The sequence below is a fragment of the Notolepis coatsorum genome (genome assembly GCF_963971535.1).
Source record: "Notolepis coatsorum genome assembly, chromosome: 17".
Classification (NCBI taxonomy): Eukaryota; Metazoa; Chordata; class Actinopteri; order Aulopiformes; family Paralepididae; genus Notolepis; species Notolepis coatsorum.
This window is the reverse complement of record NC_140181.1, coordinates 15148296-15171661: the sequence shown is the minus strand read 5'-3', so window position 1 is coordinate 15171661 and position 23366 is coordinate 15148296. Positions and strand designations below refer to the sequence as shown.

The 23366-nt window shown below is 46.1% G+C and overlaps 1 protein-coding gene across 1 annotated transcript in view; it reads left to right on the top strand.

The window, feature by feature from the left end:
* Positions 1–23366, top strand: part of acap3a (ArfGAP with coiled-coil, ankyrin repeat and PH domains 3a) — a 150255-nt gene that overhangs the window by 91425 nt on the left and 35464 nt on the right. The window contains exons 5-7 of the mRNA XM_084333348.1: positions 19767–19825; positions 21925–22108; positions 22158–22297. Coding sequence (XP_084189474.1) covers positions 19767–19825; positions 21925–22108; positions 22158–22297 — 383 coding nt within the window. The remainder of the gene's footprint in view (positions 1–19766; positions 19826–21924; positions 22109–22157; positions 22298–23366) is intronic.

The window sequence follows — 23366 nt, the reverse complement described above, 5'->3', positions numbered from 1 at the left end:
CGCCAACATTGATGGAGTGGATGATTATGATTAGCCTGCAGGGCACATGACGTCCGACGGCACAGAGGTGCTGTGAAACTCTGGAGCGAGTGCTAGATTACAGCTACTGTCGTCGACGGCAAACCGAAGGCCCTTGTGAGCGTGTGGCTGCTTGAAGCGTGAGGCGCTGGAGGCCTGGGTGGTGCATGTGGCGGCGCGCTGGGTCGCTGCAGGGAGAGCTTACTCCAAGTATTATCCTGCATAAGAATGCAGATGTATTCTAGCTAGGGTTGACTCCTATTAGTCGATTAGTCGGTCGAAAGGAGCCGTAGTCGACTGGCCAACCTCTTAGTTGAATATAATAAAAAAATATATGTATATATTTATAATTTTTTTTATATATTTTTTTTATCATTCTTTCCAAAAGAAAAGAGGTCTAGAAGCGTGGCTAACGCTAATGGCACGCCTACCAGAGGCTAACTGCCTACGAAAACAGGCACAGAGGCACTGAAAGAGGATTTCACCCATCTAATGAACACACTGGACTAGACAAATATCAAGATGTATCCATCAGTGGACCAATTGCATGCTTTTACAGAGGACAAGAAGCCTTCAGTCGACTCCTTCAGACATTAAGCACCCCCCACAGCCCAAATGGAATGATACAATTTAAAAAAAATTTAAAAAAATTAAAATATTATTATTATTATTATTATTATTATTATTATTATTATTATTATTATTATTATTATTATTATTATTATTATTATTATTATTATTATTATTATTATTATTATTATTATTATTATTATTATTATTATTATTATTATTTTGACCAATAGTCGACTAACGGCAAATTTTGGCCAATCATAGTCGACCATCCAAATCCTTAGTCGGGGACAGCCCTAATTCGGTAGCACTTTATAATAACACCCTGTTATAATACATTTATAAGGTATTTGTAGATGATGAACTAATCATGAACAAACCATTTATATACATTCATAAATGATTATTAAATCATTTATAACTTATATTTGTATACCATTTACAAAGTATTTATAACGCATTAGTAGATAATGAACTAACCATGAACAAACCATTTATATACATTCATAAATGATTATTAAATCATTTATAACTATATTTGTATAACATTTACATATTAGTTCTACATTATTTATAACTCATTATCAACATTGTTTGTACTTGATTTGTTCATCATTAAATAATGTTGTTTAATGTGTAGTAACACATTTGTAGATGCTTTGAAAAATAGATATGAAAAAACGACTATAGTGTATCTCCATTTATTTTTCATGTTCAACAAATGATTTGTTAAGACATTCATAAAACATCTATAAATCATTTGCAGATGCTATCGTGGGGGCCAATCTAAAGTGAAGCCTATTCATCATTAACAAGTGTCTAATACAGTTAATTATTTGTTTACTTTTTCATCACATGTTACAAATGTTGTAGGCAGCTTTCGGATACACCCTTTTTTGGGACATCAAACAGTGACAGAATTAGGACTAAAGATAAATGCAATTTTATTAACATATAAAATACATGTGCATGACATAATATAGTGTAACATCGGGGGGCACTAGGACCCAGGAGTACCCTGGCCAGGTAGAGTATCTAGAGAGGAAGGCAGCAGCTCCAGGTAGGAGTGTGTGTGACGTACAGGCGTAGAGGCAGCTCCAGGTAGGAGTGTGTGTGTGACGTACAGGCGTAGAGGCAGCTCCAGGTAGGAGTGTGTGTGACGTACAGGCGTAGAGGCAGCTCCAGGTAGGAGTGTATGTGTGTGTGACGTACAGGCGTAGAGGCAGCTCCAGGTAGGAGTGTGTGTGTGACGTACAGGTGTAGAGGCAGCTCCAGGTAGGAGTGTGTGTGACGTACAGGCGTAGAGGAGGCAGCTCCAGGTAGGAGTGTGTGTGACGTACAGGCGTAGAGGCAGCTCCAGGTAGGAGTGTGTGTGACGTACAGGCGTAGAGGAGGCAGCTCCAGGTAGGAGTGTGTGTGACGTACAGGCGTAGAGGCAGCTCCAGGTAGGAGTGTGTGTGACGTACAGGCGTAGAGGCAGCTCCAGGTAGGAGTGTGTGTGACGTACAGGCGTAGAGGCAGCTCCAGGTAGGAGTGTGTGTGATGTACAGGCGTAGAGGCAGCTCCAGGTAGGAGTGTGTGTGACATACAGGCGTAGAGGAGGCAGCTCCAGGTAGGAGTGTGTGTGACGTACAGGCGTAGAGGCAGCTCCAGGTAGGAGAGTGTGTGTGACGTACAGGCGTAGAGGAGGCAGCTCCAGGTAGGAGTGTGTGTGTGACGTACAGGTGTAGAGGCAGCTCCAGGGAGGAGAGCGTGTGTGACGTACAGGCGTAGAGGCAGCTCCAGGTAGGAGAGCGTGTGTGACGTACAGGCGTAGAGGCAGCTCCAGGTAGGAGTGTGTGTGTGACGTACAGGCGTAGAGGCAGCTCCAGGTAGGAGAGTGTGTGACGTACAGGCGTAGAGGCAGCTCCAGGTAGGAGTGTGTGTGACGTACAGGCGTAGAGGCAGCTCCAGGTAGGAGTGTGTGATGTAGAGGCAGGAACTAGAGCTAGAACTAGAACTAGAGCTAGAACTAGAACTAGAACTAGAACTAGAGCTAGAGCTAGAACTAGAGCTAGAACTAGAACTAGAGCTAGAACTAGAGCTAGAACTAGAGCTAGAACTAGAGCTAGAGCTAGAACTAGAACTAGAGCTAGAACTAGAACTAGAACTAGAGCTAGAGCTAGAACTAGAGCTAGAACTAGAACTAGAACTAGAGCTAGAACTGGAGCTAGAACTAGAGCTAGAACTAGAACTAGAACTAGAGCTAGAACTAGAACTAGAACTAGAGCTAGAACTAGAACTAGAGCTAGAACTAGAGATAGAACTAAAACTAAAATGCTCAGCGTCAGGCTTCTGCTTTCTGTCACAACACTGAGAGAAGAAACACTGTCTTGACATCAAGCCAAATTACTTCCCATCAAAAAGATTCTGTTGAATCATTCAGACCATTGTGGTACAACAAAAATATCTTATTCATCTGTCTGTCTGTCTGTCTGTCTGTCTGTCTGTCTGTCTGTTGGCAACAAGTCATACTCCAGCAGTCAGGGTTCTGAATAAATTCTGTTGAGAACATTCAGCGTGACAATGTATTTCACATTTTAATCGTATGATATGCCTCTTCACATTCTCCAGTCAAAGACCTGCCCGTTTGTCTCTCTCTCCGTCTGTCCCCTTTACACACGTTTGAGAGCCAGTGTGTGAGAGGCAGGATTTGGCGCTGAAAGCTCAGCTGGGTTTTCAGTCCCTAGTCCCCCCCCCCCCCGCCCCCCTCCAGTCCATCAGAGCCAGCGGCCTGGCTGGACATTACAGTGATATGATTGGCTCAGGGGTCTCAATAAAGGTTTGCTTTGTTACTTTGATGTGGAAGAGGAACACAGCAGAGCAGAGGGCATCATGGGTAATGTGTGATATTGAAATGATAAGACGGCTGAGAGAGGTCCCCTATTGTAGAAACTGCCTGTGTTTTGTGTTGTTTTTACAAAATGAGGGGTCTGTCCCTTTAGTCTCAACTGAGAACATGTGAAATATATACTTTCTTTTTTACCTTTATTTAACCAGGCAGATCAGTTAAGTACACATTCTTATTCTCAGTGACGGCCTGGCGAGAGGAAAAAAGGTCCCTTTTGAAAGGGTAACAGGGAAAGGGACACATTTTTTTTTAATATAAAATAGAAGAGAGACGGATGGATGGTACAAACATCACAGAGGTACGGGAAATAGTTAAAACACACATCAAACAAACAACCAAATTAAATTACATACATGATACATGATACATACATGAAGCAGAACAGTCAAATGACAGTTAAAAGGCTAGGTGACAGTAGCAGGTGTGTGATATATAGAGAGGAGAAGGGGAATCAACATGTGCAACAGTCAGCTAGGGACTGCTGCAGTTTCTGCTTAAACCCATGGAAATGACGGAAGTGATGCAAGTTTAAGGGAGTTTTGGAGAGAGTTCCAGTCATTTGCTGCAGCAAAACTAGAGGAATTCTGGCCAAAGACAGTGCGGTGAACACCATTCTCTTTTTCCTCCTAAACGGCTCACTGAGAAATATGTTTCTGACGCCTTCTAAGCGAGAAACAGGACGTGCAGTTGAAGGATCTTGACTTATATTCGATCTGCGACACCTGGTTTGACAGGTTGATCTGACCTCTGTGAGCTCTGGAGCACCAGCTCATTTGCATTTAAAACTACAGACACAGAAATGGCCCGTCCAGTGAAGATACAAACCCAACCATACCATACCATGCTAGACCATGGCTAGCCGCCAGGCTGAACACAGCTAATGGAGACGAGGCACTACCATCTGCTCCCAGTACTTATTGCACGTCTTGGTACCAAGCTGTGCTACTCAGACGCAGAGTTGGCGGTCCCGGTCCCGAACCTAGAACCTTCCGACTCAAAGTGCTCTACCGACTGAGCTGCCTGGGCGGCGCGCTCTGTAGTGTTACCAGCTGAAGCCTGAAGTGAACAGGGACACTGATTGACGTCTCTTATGTGTTTTTTCAACAAAGACAGAATACTAAGTTAAACATGGCGCCCTTTAGCTGAGCGACTCCAGCAGAGCTCTCATGAATAAGAGATGGTGATGGTTATATCTGCAGCTTATGATGGATGTCCCACTGTGTGTGTAGGGGGGTAGTGTGTGTTTGGGGGGGGGGGGGGGGGGGGCGGGGGTTGGAGTACTGTGTGTGTGCGGGGGGGATGGGGGGAGTACAGTGTGTGTGCGTAGGGGGTACTGTGTGTATGTAGTACATGTGTAGGGGGTACTGTGTGTATGTAGTACATGTGTAGGGGGTACTGTGTGTATGTAGTACATGTGTAGGGGGTACTGTGTGTATGTAGTACATGTGTAGGGGGTACTGTGTGTATGTAGTACATGTGTAGGGGGTACTGTGTGTATGTAGTACATGTGTAGGGGGTACTGTGTGTATGTAGTACATGTGTAGGGGGTACTGTGTGTATGTAGTACATGTGTAGGGGGTACTGTGTGTATGTAGTACATGTGTAGGGGGTACTGTGTGTATGTAGTACATGTGTACTTAGGGGGTACTGTGTGTATGTAGTACATGTGTAGGGGGTACTGTGTGTATGTAGTAAATGTGTAGGGGGTACTGTGTGTATGTAGTACATGTGTAGGGGGTACTGTGTGTATGTAGTACATGTGTAGGGGGTACTGTGTGTATGTAGTACATGTGTAGGGGGTACTGTGTGTATGTAGTACATGTGTAGGGGGTACTGTGTGTATGTAGTACATGTGTAGGGGGTACTGTGTGTATGTAGTACATGTGTAGGGGGTACTGTGTGTATGTAGTACATGTGTAGGGGGTACTGTGTGTATGTAGTACATGTGTAGGGGGTACTGTGTGTATGTAGTACATGTGTAGGGGGTACTGTGTGTATGTAGTACATGTGTAGGGGGTACTGTGTGTGTGTGTGCATGTGAGTGTGTGTGTCTGTGTGTGTAGGGGGTACAGTGTGTGTGTGTAGGGGGTACTGTCTGTATGTAGTACATGTGTAGGGGGTACTGTGTGTATGTAGTACATGTGTAGGGGGTACTGTGTGTGTAGGGGGTACAGTGTGTGTAGTACATGTGTAGGGGGTACTGTGTGTGTGTAGGGGGTACAGTGTGTGTGTGTAGGGGGTACAGTGTGTGTGTGTAGGGGGTACTGTGTGTGTGTGTAGTACATGTGTAGGGGGTACTGTGTGTGTGTAGGGGGTACAGTGTGTGTGTGTAGGGGGTACAGTGTGTGTGTGTAGGGGGTACTGTGTGTGTGTGTAGTACATGTGTAGGGGGTACTGTGTGTGTAGGGGGTACTGTGTGTGTAGGGGGTACTGTGTGTGTAGGGGGTACTGTGTGTGTGTGTGTGTAGGGGGTACTGTGTGTGTGTGTAGGGGGTACTGTGTGTGTGTAGGGGGTACTGTGTGTGTGTAGGGGGTACTGTGTGTGTGTAGGGGGTACAGTGTGTGTGTAGGGGGTACTGTGTGTGTGTGTAGGGGGTACTGTGTGTGTGGAGGCTGCAGCTGCCAGTGGCTCCTACACAGTGAGTCTCTCCTCCAGATGAATAAAAGACACAAAGGCAAACGGTCGATGCCAACTGTCTCTGTTACAGCCAGGCCCTTGTGCCCTGGACACACACACACACACACACACACACACACACACACACACACACACACACACACACACACACACACACACACACACACACACACACACACACACACACACACACACACACACACACACACACACACACACACACACACACACACACACACACACACACACACACACACACACACACACACACACACACACACACACACAGTACAACACACATGCATGTGTACACACACACACATTTATCCATAATTTCGCCAGATATATGCAGCTCACATGGAATGTTCTCTTTCCTCCAACATGGCTGCCTGTAACCATGGTAACCACTTTCAAAAGAAAACGCCTAATTGCTATGCAGTGGTAGAGCAGGTAAACACTGGAAAAGCATCATATCGCTGTTCTACTGCTACTACTTCACAAGATCAAGTAATAAGACACCAAATGATTATGTTTTTGTTGGTATATTTCTCACATATTATCAACGACGCATAGCAACTATTGTTTTGCACATAGAATCCGTGTACAAAACAAACAACGGTTGCTAGGTTATGGGCAGCCATGTTAGAAGACGGAGGACAACACAGACATTTCACAAGGCCCTCTTGTTGCTCCGTCAACGATTCTGATGATTCTGGAGGGAAGTGAGAAGACGGTTGTTTTAATTCTCCGGTTGACTCACCACCATAACACCATTGTAGTCAGATAATACTTGTCTATCATTCATCCCTGATCCAGCCTGATATTAATAACGCAGGCCTCTCACTAACACACGGGGCTCCTCTATGAATGGGTGGAAGCAGGGTGGAGTCTGCAGGAGATCCAGGAGATTACAGGCCGCTTATCGCTGGTCTCAACAAAGAAAACAGTGCATCATGATGTCACTATTGCATATGAACTCATTGCGATATCTATGCTCAAACGATATCTATGACACGTACGCACGCACACACACACACACACTGCGCACAAACACACACGCACACACGGTTAAGCACAGACATGGTCGCCCAAGGTCGGCACCTTGCATGGTCGCCTCCGCCGTCGGTGTGTGAAAAAAATGTGAGGAACAAATTGTAAAGCGCTTTGGATAAAAGCTGTTATATAAATGCACCAATTCACGTTTTAGTTCCGTCAGAGTTTCCCAGCGGATGCAGCTCTTGCTCCTGCCAGGTCCTCACATTTTGAATAGAGGCCGCGGTCGTCCTGCTCCCTGTTGTCATCCGTCTAATTTGCAAGGCAGCATGCACCACCACAACCCCCCCCCCCCCCTCCAAAAGAAACACAATGTCAAAGCGTACTTCAGCGATGTAGTTAAACAACATTCAAGCACGTCCTCTGTTTTAGAAATGAGAGGTGAGCATGGAGATGGGGATTTGGGGGATTAATCCAACAAGACAGTTCCTGAACAGTATTTACACACAAACCCAGGATTATCAGCGGGGAAACCACATGACCGCAGTTCCCATAGGGACAGGAAACCACATGACCACAGTTCCCATAGGGACAGGAAACCACATGACCACAGTTCCCATAGGGACAGGAAACCACATGACCACAGTTCCCATAGGGACAGGAAACCACATGACCACAGTTCCCATAGGGACAGGAAACCACATGACCGCAGTTCCCATAGGGACAGGAAACCACATGACCACAGTTCCCATAGGGACAGGAAACCACATGACCACAGTTCCCATAGGGACAGGAAACCACATGACCACAGTTCCCATAGGGACAGGAAACCACATGACCACAGTTCCCATAGGGACAGGAAACCACATGACCACAGTTCCCATCTGGGACAGGAAACCACATGACCACAGTTCCCATCTGGGACAGGAAACCACATGACCACAGTTCCCATCTGGGACAGGAAACCACATGACCACAGTTCCCATAGGGACAGGAAACCACATGACTACAGTTCCCATCTGGGACAGGAAACCACATGACCACAGTTCCCATCTGGGACAGGAAACCACATGACCACAGTTCCCATCTGGGACAGGAAACCACATGACCACAGTTCCCATCTGGGACAGGAAACCACATGACCACAGTTCCCATCTGGGACAGTAAACCACATGACCACAGTTCCCATCTGGGACAGGAAACCACATGACCACAGTTCCCATCTGGGACAGGAAACCACATGACCACAGTTCCAATCTGGGACAGGAAACCACATGACCACAGTTCCCATCTGGGACAGGAAACCACATGCCCACAGTTCCCATCTGGGATAGGATACCACATGACCACAGTTCCCGTAGGGACAGACAGGAAACCACATGACCACAGTTCCCATCTGGGACAGGAAAACACATGACCACAGTTCCCATAAGGACAGGAAACCACATGACCACCATCTGGGATGCTAGTGTTGCTGCCTCACGGGTGTATTTATAATCTGGAAAAAAAAATTGAAATAAGGAAGAGAAGAGATGACAGTTTTATTAACCGTTTCTGGTAGAATAGAATAGAATAGAAACACTTTAATCATCCTGAGGTAAATTTGGCACTACAAATCGCTCACAGTAAACATTTAGGTAGACAAAACAAAACAAAAGGTAGCTTGTGTCTTACGCCGCGTTCACGTTACGTGGGAAGAAGCGGAAGAACCAGCTTCCGACTGGGAAAAACCATTCACGTCAGCCTCCTAGTGGTAATTCCTACTAGGACATATGGGATTTTTTTATAGACCCTGATATCTCCGACTTCACATCACGAATTGCGGAAGTATGGATGTGGGCGTTTCATCGAGTATTCGAGTCAATGCGTGAAGGCTTCCTAGTTGTAGCAACGAGATGTCCTTTGGTTCTTCCGCTTCTTCCCACGTAACGTGAACGCGGCATTAGGTCTTATGTGGAGAGGAACACTGGGAGAGTCCTCTGTACTGCTGTGTCTACTGTGCTGTTGTGTCTACTGTGCTGTTGTGTCTACTGTGGCTGTTGTGTCTGCTGTACTGTGGCTGTTAACGGTTTGTTTCCCAGTTTTACTGACTGGAGTAGGAAATTGACGATTGAAGTTGTTTTAGTGCAGTGAAGGCTGACAACAACGTCACCCTGTGTCCCAACATGCCACTGGAATGAAAGGGAAACTGAACAGAGGGCCACAGACGCAGCCAACACAGTAGTCCATTGTGAAGCCGGTTATTGCCGCCTCATTCCTGAGGGCTGATATCAGGTCATGAAGGATCCGGGTGTCGGACGCTCCCCTCATCTCCCCCCAGCGCGTCTACAGGCGGCTCTTGGATCTTATCCCTCGCTTGTCGGATTAGGTTTCTTTGGTTCGCACTACATTCCGAAATCGGTCTGTTCTCATATTGTTGCCATACTGAACTATAACCTACTAATAGTAATCATGATGTAAAATATTTTACATTTTTCATTTACATTAGGTTATTGAGCTGACGCTTTTATCCAAAGCGACTTGCAAATTCACCAGGAGGGGTAGATCTCTGGCAGCTAAGGGCCAGTGGTGTTGTTCGTCAAATAGTGTTGAACAGTGCATAGTAGTATAGACATATCGGCATGATGGGTAGTAGTATAAGTATAGTAGTATAGACATATTAGCATGATAGGTAGTAGTATAAGTATAGTAGTATAGACATATCGGCATGATGGGTAGTAGTATAAGTATAGTAGTATAGACATATTAGCATGATAGGTAGTAGTATAAGTATAGTAGCATAGTAGTGAGGAACATAATAGTAAAAGACAGTACGAAGGTCAGTATTTATTTATTTATTTTTATTTCAGATATTGATTGAATAAGTGTGTTTTTAGTCGATGTTTCAGCTGTCCTGACTGTGATGGGAAGTTCGTTCCACCATTGTGGAGCAAGGACCTAGAATAGCCAGCTTCTCTTTCATGACCCCCCAGGAGGAGCTCGGATAGGAGTGGATCGAGGCGGCCAGAAGATGTAGAGTGTAGGGGTCTTGAGGGTGTGTAGTTAGAAGATGTAGAGCGTAGGGGTCTTGAGGGTGTGTAGTTAGAAGATGTAGAGCGTAGGGGTCTTGAGGGTGTGTAGTTAGAAGATGTAGAGCGTAGGGGTCTTGAGGCTGTGTAGTTAGAAGATGCAGAGCGGAGGGGTCTTGAGGGGGTGTAGTTAGAAGATGCAGAGCGTAGGGGTCTTGAGGGTGTGTAGTTAGAAGATGCAGAGCGTAGGGGTCTTGAGGGTGTGTAGTTAGAAGATGTAGAGCGGAGGGGTCTTGAGGGTGTATAGTTAGAAGATGTAGAGCGTAGGGGTCTTGAGGGTGTGTAGTTAGAAGATGTAGAGCGTAGGGGTCTTGAGGGTGTGTAGTTAGAAGATGTAGAGCGGAGGGGTCTTGAGGGTGTGTAGTTAGAAGATGTAGAGCGTAGGGGTCTTGAGGGTGTATAGTTAGAAGATGTAGAACGTAGGGGTCTTGAGGGTGTGTAGTTAGAAGATGTAGAGGGTAGGGGTCTTGAGGGTGTGTAGTTAGAAGATGCAGAGTGTAGGGGTCTTGAGGGTGTGTGGTTAGAAGATGCAGAGCGTAGGGGTCTTGAGGGTGTGTAATTAGAAGATGCAGAGCGTAGGGGTCTTGAGGCTGTGTAGTTAGAAGATGCAGAGCGTAGGGGTCTTGAGGGTGTGTGGTTAGAAGATGCAGAGCGTAGGGGTCTTGAGGTTGTGTAATTAGAAGATGCAGAGCGTAGGGGTCTTGAGGCTGTGTAGTTAGAAGATGCAGAGCGTAGGGGTCTTGAGGGTGTGTGGTTAGAAGATGTAGAACGTAGGGGTCTTGAGGGTGTGTAGTTAGAAGATGCAGAGCGTAGGGGTCTTGAGGCTGTGTAGTTAGAAGATGCAGAGCGTAGGGGTCTTGAGGGTGTGTGGTTAGAAGATGCAGAGCGTAGGGGTCTTGAGGGTGTGTAGTTAGAAGATGCAGAGCGTAGGGGTCTTGAAGGTGTGTAGTTAGAAGATGTAGAGCATAATCTTGAGGGTGTGTATTTAGAAGATGCAGAGCGTAGGGGTCTTGAGGGTGTGTAGTTAGAAGAGAGCGTAGGGGTCTTGAGGGTGTGTAGTTAGAAGATGTAGAGCGTAGGGGTCTTGAGGGGGTGTGTAGTTAGAAGATGCAGAGCGTAGGGGTCTTGAGGGTGTGTAGTTAGAAGATGCAAAGCGTAGAGGTCTTGAGGGTGTGTAGTTAGAAGATGCAGAGCGTAGGGGTCTTGAGGGTGTGTAGTTAGAAGATGCAGAGCGTAGGGGTCTTGAGGGTGTGTAGTTAGAAGATGCAGAGCGTAGGGGTCTTGAGAGGGTGTGTAGTTAGAAGATGCAGAGCGTAGGGGTCTTGAGGGTGTGTAGTTAGAAGATGCAGAGCGTAGGGGTCTTGAGGGTGTGTAGTTAGAAGATGTAGAGCGTAGGGGTCTTGAGGGTGTGTAGTTAGAAGATGCAGAGCGGAGGGGTCTTGAGGGTGTGTAGTTAGAAGATGCAGAGCGGAGGGGTCTTGAGGGTGTGTAGTTAGAAGATGCAGAGCGGAGGGGTCTTGAGGGTGTGTAGTTAGAAGATGTAGAGTGTAGGGGTCTTGAGGGTGTGTAGTTAGAAGATGCAGAGCGGAGGGGTCTTGAGGGTGTGTAGTTAGAAGATGCAGAGCGTAGGGGTCTTGAGGGTGTGTAGTTAGAAGATGTAGAGCGTAGGGGTCTTGAGGGTGTATAGTTAGAAGATGTAGAGCGGAGGGGTCTTGAGGGTGTGTAGTTAGAAGATGCAGAGCGTAGGGGTCTTGAGGGTGTGTAGTTAGAAGATGCAGAGCGTAGGGGTCTTGATGGTGTGTAGTTAGAAGATGTAGAGTGTAAGGGTCTTGATGGTGTGTAGTTAGAAGATGTAGAGCATAATCTTGAGGGTGTGTATTTAGAAGATGCAGAGCGGAGGGGTCTTGAGGGTATGTAGTTAGAAGATGCAGAGCGTAGGGGTCTTGAGGGTGTGTAGTTGGAGACCATTGACCGGAGGTAGGAGGGAGCCGTTCCCCTCGCCGCACGGTACGCCAGGTCAAGGACCTCGAAGCGGATTCCTGCGGCGATGGGAAGCCAGTGCAGCTCTCTGAGGAGTGGGGTGACGTGGGGGCTCATCAGATTAGAGATTTTTCGTAGTCGTTTTGGTGTTCAGACCATTCCATATTCATGGGGACACAGAAACGTGGTCCCATTACATTTTGTCAGTATAGCTCACAACTTCAATAGTATCCCACACTGGGCGGCTAAGTGGCGCAGTGGGCAAGGCGCTCGCCACTAACGCAGGAGATGCTGGGTTCGAGCCCAGCTCTCGCCGTTGCTTCCGGCTTGGCTGGTCGTTCATACTAATACAATTGGCAGTGTTAGGGGGTGGGAAAGCCGGTGGGTGGGGATCGGACGTTGTGGACAGCGACTCCTACAGGTCGTGTTGGTGCGCCTGTACAGCAGAATCGGGGGCAGCGTGAGCCTCCCCCGCGTTACTCCTCGCCACTGAGAGATCGCGCTGTACAGGTGAAAAGATGCCACGGCTGCCTCCTCGAGTACCGGAGCGGACACGTGATGCAAGGCTTGGTCCACATTGCAGCCGACCAGTGGGAGGCATGGTCTAACAACGTTCGAGACAGGGGAGGGTAGAATTGGAAAATACGAAATTGGGATGGGAGAAAAATTGAAAATGGGGAGAAAAAGTAGATACATTTTTTTTTTTAAATAGTATCCCACACTCGCTCAGTTCCCAAAGCCAGTTCCACCGAAGCATTTTATGTTTTGTTAACGTTCAGTTTATTAAAAACCCAAATTGCTAAACCTGAACGACCCGGATGTTGCAGACAGTGCACTGGTGCTGGTGACCTGACCTGAAATTCTAAATCCCTTATCGGAGAGAGAAATGTACGTTAGTTAGAAGAAGGCCTTGTTCACAGGAACCACTGCCGAAGCAGCGAGCGAGCAGTGATCTATTAATAGTCCATCGGTTTCCCCTATGGCTGCAGGAGAGACTGCGGAGACGGGAGTGGCCGGAAACATGTGCCCCGTGAGAGGTCTATTGTGTGGCCTCTATTGACTCGGGAGAGGAGGCCCCTCTCGCCGGTGCCCCCGCGCTCACCGGCTGCACCCCCTCTATTTACGCCTCTCGTTGTGTCCCATGATGTTCTTTTCCAAGAGTTATGGCAGAGTTTTTGTTACTTTAAAGAAGCGATCAGCGATCCAAAAGCTAACAAACGGGCATTAAGAAAGTTCTAAATGGAGAATTACTAATATTTACCGGCATCTACAGATCAAACTATTGAAGAATGTGTGTGAATATACCCCATATTCACACAGCCCAGTTTTATGGTAAATACATATCTGTATCTACAGTCTAGTATCTACAGTCTAGTATCTACAGTCTAGTATCTACAGTCTAGTATCTACAGTCTAGTATCTACAGTCTAGTATCTGTATCTACAGTCTAGTATCTACAGTCTGGTATCTACAGTCTAGTATCTACAGTCTAGTATCTACAGTCTAGTATCTACAGTCTAGTATCTGTATCTACAGTCTAGTATCTACAGTCTAGTATCTACAGTCTAGTATCTACAGTCTAGTATCTACAGTCTAGTATCTACAGTCTGGTATCTACAGTCTAGTATCTACAGTCTAGTATCTACAGTCTAGTATCTACAGTCTGGTATCTACAGTCTAGTATCTACAGTCTAGTATCTACAGTCTAGTATCTACAGTCTAGTATCTACAGTCTAGTATCTACAGTCTGGTATCTACAGTCTAGTATCTACAGTCTGGTATCTACAGTCTAGTATCTACAGTCTAGTATCTACAGTCTAGTATCTACAGTCTAGTATCTACAGTCTAGTATCTACAGTCTGGTATCTACAGTCTGGTATCTACAGTCTGGTATCTACAGTCTGGTATCTACAGTCTGTTCTCAGGATGACAGGCTGCACCGCTCTACCCGGGGGCCAGGAAACCTCTCAGCACTTTTTTGTTGACAGACACACACATAAACACACACACCCACACACACATACACTAAGATTCTCTTTATTTCAGGCACACACATATAAACACATGTGGTACTCATGTACACACACGCACACACGCACACACACACACACACACACACACACAGTCACATTCTTTCTCCCCCTCCCTCTTTCTCACGCACACACACATATACTCACACTCACGCTCGCATACACAAACGCACAGAAACATATGCTGTACACGCACACACACACACACACACACACACACACACACACACACACACACACACACACACGCCATGCAATATGCAAATGCATGTGTACACATACTCACCCACACTCGCACACAAACACACACACACTTCTGCCGTAAACACGGAGGTGTGTTTGTTTACTTTTCGACTCTTTAAAAGGCTGTGGTTTTTAACGCAGAGGCCTCGGTCCTCAGACCTCCACCAGGGAGTCACCTGTGATCTGGTCCGACGCCCCCTGGTGTTTACGGCCTCCACACCCCCAGCCTCATCACTCCTCCTGCACTCACTCGCTGTTTTGTTGGAGCTTGTAAACTATCATCCATCCAGGCAAACAGAACGACCACACACACACACGCACAAAGACACACACGCACACACGCACACACGCACAAAGACACACACACACACACACACACACACACTGCTCTCCTCTGCCAGACTCGTGATTTACGGCGACCAAAGGCGCGGTTCAGCAGCCGCCTCATTCAAGATCAATCCCAGAAGCCTCTTGGAGCGAGGATACATTAGACCTCTGTTTAACGCCTCTGCTAATGTGCTTTAGCTTTTTTTTCTTTTTTTTAAGAGTTGTTGTTACTTTAAAGACCCAATCAGTGATCCAAATGTAAACAAAGGAGGCGCCCGTTGCGTTAAGTAATTTTTTTTTTAAACATCGCATTTTCCATCTACAGATGAAACTCTTCAAGAGTGTCTGTGAATAACTACCCTGTGCGTGGTCAGAGTGTTTACTTGACAGGGAAATGGACGGCCATTAGCATATTTATGGTCGGCAGGATGGAGGAGGCAGACTCTTGTGTGCTTCTGGAATTCCTTTGTTGGTTCATCAAGTGCTGGGCCGGGCTCTCTGACATGATGGGAGAAAGAATCACGAGCGGTTCAGGGAGGAAGGACTTGTTCTGCTGTTCTTCTGTGTCGTTCTGATCCGCATGTTCCACTCGCAGGCTCTCTTGGCCTTATTTGGATCCAGTCAAGTGTTTACAGAGCAGTAAAATGTAGCCTTAATCTCAAGCGTGAAAACACGTACAACCTCTTTGAATCTCAAGCGGAGAGAGAGAGGGAGAGAGAGAGAGAGAGAGAGAGAGAGAGAGAGAGAGGGAGAGAGACAGAGAGAGAGAGGGAGAGAGAGAGAGAGAGAGAGGGAGAGAGAGAGGGAGAGAGAGAGGGAGAGAGAGAGGGAGAGAGGGAGAGAGGGAGAGAGAGAGAGAGAGAGAGTCTAGAGGCATGGACGCTTCATATTGATACATGTATGATACTAAACACCACTGGGACAGCTCTCTCTCACAATGACGAGAGAGAGGGAGAGAGAGAGGGAGGGAGAGAGGGAGAGAGAGAGAGAGAGAGAGAGAGAGAGAGAGAGAGAGAGAGAGAGAGAGAGAGAGAATCTAGAGGGATGGACGTCATATTGATACATGTATGATACTAAACACCACTGGGACAGCTCTCTCACAATGACGTGAGAGAGAGGGAGAGAGAAAGAGAAGAGAGAGAGGGAGAGATTGATGGAGAGAGAAAGAGAGAGGGGGGAGAGAGAGAGAGAAGGTTAAGAGATGACTCACGTTACTTCATATTATCAGGGAAATAATCTAGAGAAGTACGTTTGTCTGGTTTGCGCGGCACGTGTTTGTATCCGACAGGAATCCTAAGCAGTTCCGCCTTGAACTTACTGGCAACGAGAGGAGGTGTCTGTCTGGGCGGAAACAGTTCTAAAAACCAGACGCCTTCGTCTGCTAGCTTCAATCACAAGGTCTCCGGAAATGTACCTAGTAGTAATCCAAACACAGGTTACTCTGCCAGGGGAATGATGTGCTGCTCTGTCAGCAGACCTACCTAACGTCTCTGATGTCACCAGACCTACCTAACGTCTCTGATGTCACCAGACCTACCTAACGTCTCACCAGACCTACCTAACGTCTCAGATGTCAGCAGACCTACCTAACGTCTCTGATGTCACCAGACCTACCTAACGTCTCTGATGTCACCAGACCTACCTAACGTCTCAGCCGTCAGCAGACCTACCTAACGTCTCTGATGTCACCAGACCCACCTAACGTCTCTGATGTCACCAGACCTACCTAACGTCTCTGATGTCACCAGACCTACCTAACGTCTCAGATGTCAGCAGACCTACCTAACGTCTCTGATGTCACCAGACCTACCTAACGTCTCTGATGTCACCAGACCTACCTAACGTCTCAGCCGTCAGCAGACCTACCTAACGTCTCAGCCGTCACCAGACCTACCTAACGTCTCTGATGTCACCAGACCTACCTAACGTCTCTGATGTCACCAGACCTACCTAACGTCTCTGATGTCACCAGACCTACCTAACGTCTCTGATGTCAGCAGACCTACCTAACGTCTCTGATGTCACCAGACCTACCTAACGTCTCTGATGTCACCAGACCTACCTAACGTCTCTGATGTCACCAGACCTACCTAACGTCTCTGATGTCACCAGACCTACCTAACGTCTCTGATGTCAGCAGACCTACCTAACGTCTCTGATGTCACCAGACCTACCTAACGTCTCAGCTGTCAGCAGACCTACCTAACGTCTCTGATGTCACCAGACCCACCTAACGTCTCTGATGTCACCAGACCTACCTAACGTCTCTGATGTCACCAGACCTACCTAACGTCTCTGATGTCACCAGACCTACCTAACGTCTCTGATGTCACCAGACCTACCTAACGTCTCTGATGTCACCAGACCTACCTAACGTCTCTGATGTCACCAGACCTACCTAACGTCTCAGCTGTCAGCAGACCTACCTAACGTCTCTGATGTCACCAGACCCACCTAACGTCTCTGATGTCACCAGACCTACCTAACGTCTCTGATGTCACCAGACCTACCTAACGTCTCTGATGTCACCAGACCTACCTAACGTCTCTGATGTCACCAGACCTACCTAACGTCTCTGATGTCACCAGACCTACCTAACGTCTCTGATGTCACCAGACCTACCTAACGTCTCTGATGTCACCAGACCTACCTAACGTCTCTGATGTCACCAGACCCACCTAACGTCTCCTTCCGCTGCCAGGCTGTGGTTGTAGAACTCGGGGCTCTTGACGCAGATTGGATGCAGGCTCTGCAGTGTCGTCACACTGTACCAAAATTATCCTCCCCTCCCTCTCCTTCTTCCTCCCTCCCTCCTTCCTCTCCTCCCTCCCTCCTTCCTCTCCCTCCTCTCCTTCCTCTCCTTCCTCCCTCCTTCCTGTCCTCCCTCCCTCCCCCTTCCTCTCCCTCCTCTCCTTCCTCTCCTTCCTCTCCCTCCTCTCCTTCCTCTCCTTCCTCCCTCCTTCCTGTCCTCCCTCCCTCCCCCTTCCTCTCCTTCCTCCCTCCTTCCTCTCCTTCCTCCCTCCTTCCTCTCCCCCTTCCTCTCCTTCCTCTCCTCCCTCCCTCCCTCCTTCCTCTCCTCCCTCTCCTCCTCCTGCAGGGTGACCTATATAGCGGCAGCATCCTCAGAGGGGGGTTGAATGTGAAATGAGCAGCGACTAGCGAGCGTTGTGTGTTATGTGTTACAGTATGTGTTACAGTAAGTGTGTGCGTTACAGTACATATGTGTGTGTTACAGTATGTGTAAGTGTGTGTGTTACAGTACATATGTGTGTGTTACAGTATGTGTAAGTGTGTGTTACAGTACATATGTGTGTGTTACAGGATGTGTTACAGTATGTGTGTGTTACAGTATGTGTGTGTGTGTTACAGTATGTGTGTGTGTTACAGTATGTGTGTGTGTTACAGTATGTGTGTGTGTGTGTGTTCCAGTATGTGTGTGTTACAGTGTGTGTGTGTGTGTGTGTGTGTGTTAGTGAGTCTGTGATGTTCCTCATCATCATTTACCTTCTGCAGACATGAAGGCTTCTCATCGCTGTCATCCACCGTGTGCAGTCGCTGTGCTTTGTCTCCCCCTGTTGGTTGAAAATATACATCATAGAAATAGCAGCATAGAGTAACTTCTATGGATAAGAGCTCCTTGACTGTTAACTACACTGGTTCTCTTCACAGGGATGTTATTATTCTAAACCCAAGGTTTAGTTGTGTGCATATAATAATAATAATTGTTATTATTATTGTTATTGTTGTTATTATTGCATTATTATTAACACTTTGAGCGCCGGGACACGTCTTTTCACGTCTTTGCTGGCCATGCTAAAGTTGCTGGGGGACGCTGTACAGCGTCCTTATATCAATATTTCAAAAATCTGCGATCGGATTCATAATGTCCCTCCGCTGGCCTGAGATCCACCAGCAGGACCCACTGAGCTCTCTGGCGGTTCAGGAGCGCCATCTGGTGGCCGATCGGCGCAATCGCCAAAACAGGATGTTGAATAGAGGTTGTCATGACGACCGTAGTACTTCCGGGCGCTCGCTATGGTTCATGTGACTCTGGCTCGTCACGCTACACGGTGATCGATTGCCAATAACTCGATAAACAACATGATTTGGACGTATATACCATTATACAAGCTGGAGATGGACCGGGTAAAAATATATCCCATAATGATAAAATTTCTACTCGACGATGATCGCCCAACGGCGCGCGGAGACTGGGGTGAGTTTCAGCGTGTAACGTTACCTTCTTCGATAATAACTGATATTATCAACATTTGACCCACATTAGATGATTGGTATAACGCTGCCCACGGAATTATAAACGCCCCCTCGCCCATCCGGTCAACATCAGATGACGTGTAGTAACTTCTAGAAGTACGTCTAGTTGGAATTTTTTTATATCGCGCTGATTGCCATCAAACTGTATTTCATCATCAATATAATGCATTTGGGGCTATATATCACGTTCTGGAGAAAGCTGCAGAAAGAGATGAAAACATACTTATACATTAGACCATACTTTACTATGAATATGTGAATGTTGCTACACAATGAACAATACATATAGGACTTTGAATGGCCCTAATAATGGCAATGTAGCAATAGAATTTAAAAAGTTATAGCCCTGCAAAGAAGGGGACTTTCTCCATAGACAAATAGCGCTGGCAATCTATGGTATATCATTAATTTAACCTTAGGCAACCAAAGTGTTAATATCATCATTATTATTGTTATTATATTATTATTGTTATTATTATTATTGCTATTATTATTGTTATTATTAATGTTATTATTATTATTATTATTATTGTTATTATTATTATTATTATTATTGTTGTTGTTGTTGTTGTTGTTGTTGTTGTTGTTGTTGTTGTTGTTGTTATTATAATTGTTGTTGTTGGTGTTGTTATTATTATAATTGTCATGGTAATAATGTCTCTCTGTATCTGGGTGTGGCTGGTAATAATGACCCTGAACAGCATCTTGACTGCAGCCTCTCCCTCTCTCTTCAGATTCTGTTCGATCAGGCCCAGCGCTCCGTCAAGCAGCAGCTGCACAACTTCGTCAAAGAGTAAGTGGAGAGAGTGGAGCTGCTTCAGCACGTCTCAGTAACTGAGAGGGGAAGTCAAACTTCATCAAAGTCCTAGAAATACCAGTCCAAGTTTCACATTTTAAGGGGATTTTTTCTTTTCTTTTTTTTACCTTTTTTGGTGTTTTTCAGATCAGATAATGCTGTTGTAGATATATACAATTTGATTTATATTAGATTTGATTAGATTAAAATGTATTGTCATCATTACAGCACAAGTACAGTACAAAGAAAAGAGGTTTGGCCTCCAACCAGAGTGCAAATGTAGCAGTAAAGTGAAGTAGTAATATACAATGTACAGGTGAATAATAATTAGAGTTAATTATATTGTTTTCTCGTATTTTTATATTCAGATCAAATTTGATTGCCTATATTTTTGCCTTTCTGCTATTACCCCCCCCCCCCCCCCCCCCCCCTCCCCTCTCCCATGCTGCTATGACGCCTCTTTCCCAAGAGGATCAGTAAAGGAATATCTTACAGTATCTTATCTTGTCTTATAACTGTCCCCAGTCCCCAAAGGTGGGACGGGGACACAGAACAGCCCGTACAAATAAGGTCGTTCGATGGTCATTTAAATTTTCACAACGGTATCCAATTCAAACTATGATACAGATGCTATTTCCATTATCTTTTGATGGAAATTCCACTCTTTCGTAAAAAGGGAGTGGTCTTGTTCCCACACTGTAGATCACCGCACTGACTGATTATTAAAAGCTTTATTTATACAGTGTGAACAGACAGAGAGTTACAGCAGGTCCTCTGTTAGACACAGGTAGTCGATCATGGAAAAGCGAACACAAGTGCAATAAAACGCAGCATGAATAAATAATAAATCATGGAGACGACAAGCAGAGAGGGTGGGGATCAATTCACTCGCCGATTCAACGTCTTCCTTCAAATATTGGAACGCTTGGCACGGAAAGGGCTGACGAGGATGGGGATGGATGTTCTGTCATCATCAAGGAAACAGAGATTCCTGTTTAAATGTGGGTCTGTTGAAGTTGGCAGTGCTGTCGGGGGCCGTCGGGGGCCGCTAGGGGCCACGTAATTCATCCTTAATGTAGTTCCATAGTGGAAGAATTTATGGGAACGTTAGACTTCCTCTTGGCAATGGGAGTGGGGTTTCTTCCTCGAGCGCTTATCCTCATCATCAGGGCACAAGCATCTTGTGTTGTGTTATAAATTGGAATTCATTGAATACGGAAAACAAGAACACTATGCCAAAGATAACTCGTATAACACATAACACCCATATAACTCTGTACGATGGCATGTGAAATAATAATGCTGTATATACCGTATACATATCTACCCACATCTGTCTGTACATACCTGCAGATATATCCTTGTTACATATCTGTAGATACTATATCTATATATCTGTACATATCCCTCACCTACTCTTACTAGTTACGCTGCTGGCCAGTATGACGTACTACCATAGTGTCTTTATACCTGCATCACTGTACATAGTAATACTACAACTCTGTGCATACATCTGATTAGCACTATTACTCAGTAGTACTAATTTATATATTTTATACCCAGTTTAATCACCTGTACATTGTACATTACTGTTGCACTTTACTGTTACATTTGCACTCTGGTTGGAGGCCAAACTTATTATTCCGTTGTACTGTACTTGTGCTGCATGATGACTATACATTTTAATTAGGGATGTCCGATATCATCGGCCTACCGATATTATCGGTCGATATTGGCATTCAAATGTGATATCGGAAAATATCGGTATCGGTTAAAAAAATTAAAAATGAAAAATTACATTTCTATAACCTTTATTTACCCAGGCAAGCAAGTAAGAACAAATTCTGATTTTATTTATTGTCAAAAGTATGCATAATGTTGTGTTAATTCCACAACAAGAGATATGTAATGTTAATTACCTGAAATTATTCCGTTTTTTGGGGGGGCAACCCTGATATCGGTATCGGCAATTAAGAGTTGGACAATATCGGTATATCGGTATCGGTAAAAAAGCCAATATCGAGCATCCCTAATTTTAATCTAATCTAAAGACATCTCACTCTAACTTGAATTTGTCTCCACCGTGTCTCCCTCAGGGACGTCCGTAAGTTCAAGGAGACCAAGAAGCACTTCGACAGGGTGCGTGAGGACCTGGAGATCGCCCAGGTGAAGAACGCCCAGGCGCCCAGGAACAAGCCCCACGAGGTGGAGGAGGCCACGGGCACCCTGAGCCTCACCCGCAAGTGCTTCAGGCACCTGGCGCTGGACTACGTGCTGCAGGTCAGAGCCCCCCCCTGTCCTCCCCCCTGTCCTCTACTATGTGCTGCAGGTCAGAGCCCCCCCCCTGTCCTCCCCCCTGTCCTCTACTACGTGCTGCAGGTCAGAGCCCCCCCCTGTCCTCCCCCCTGTCCTCTACTACGTGCTGCAGGTCAGAGCCCCCCCCCCCCCGTCCTCTACTACGTGCTGCAGGTCAGAGCCCCCCCCTGTCCTCCCCCCTGTCCTCTACTACGTGCTGCAGGTCAGAGCCCCCCCCCCCCCCCCCCCCCCCGTCCTCTACTACGTGCTGCAGGTCAGAGCCCCCCCCCCCCCCCCCCCCCCCCCCCGTCCTCTACTACGTGCTGCAGGTCATCCTTAATGTAGTTCCATAGTGGAAGAATTTATGGGAATGTTAGACTCCCCCCCCCCCCCCATCCTCCCCCCCCTTCTGAGTGCTGCTGTCTTTATCCAGAGCGAGGCCAGAGTTATTTATTTATATGTATTATTATTATCATTTGGCACAACATTTACATTTAGTCATTTAGCCGAGCGCTTTTATCCAAAGTGACAACAAGTCAGCAGGAGGAGGGGTACAGCTCTGGCAGCTCAGGGCCAGTGATGTTGTTCATCAAACAGTGTTGAACTTGAGTGCTGCAGTCTTGAGTGTATAGTAATATAGACAGACACATACATGACAAAATAAAATAAAACCGACAGAATTAGAGGTCAAAAGCAAGATTGAAAAGGTGAGTTTTGAGGTAGGTAGGTATAGTATGTAGTAATATAGGCATATTAGCATAGTAGGTAGTAATATAGGCACGGTAGGTTACTTAGCAGCAAAGTGCATAATAGTCAAATACATTTTAATTTGAAAACAGTGGATTGATTTTACTGATTCACAAAAGAACAACACCATATACGTACAGACGTCTCCTCCGCATGTCGCACGTGGAGAGAGAAGTAGGTTAAGGCAACATGACAAGAGACACAAACAGACGGACCCGTCTCGCCGGGCGGTGGGTGAGTCACCCTGGCAGGCAGGCGTGGCCCGAGGGGCCGGCTAGAGTCTGTGCCCGTCCTTCTTCCCGCCTGAGCAGCATGTGTATATGACTGTATACTGACTTACTCATAGTATATAGATTCTAGTGTTCATTGTAACCATATTTATTTATATGTATAATATAACTGATATACATTACAGACCCTCATCTGCACCTTTGATTACACTGCCTACTTGCTCAGATGCGTATATTCAGAGTGAATTATATTGTTTACACTGCCT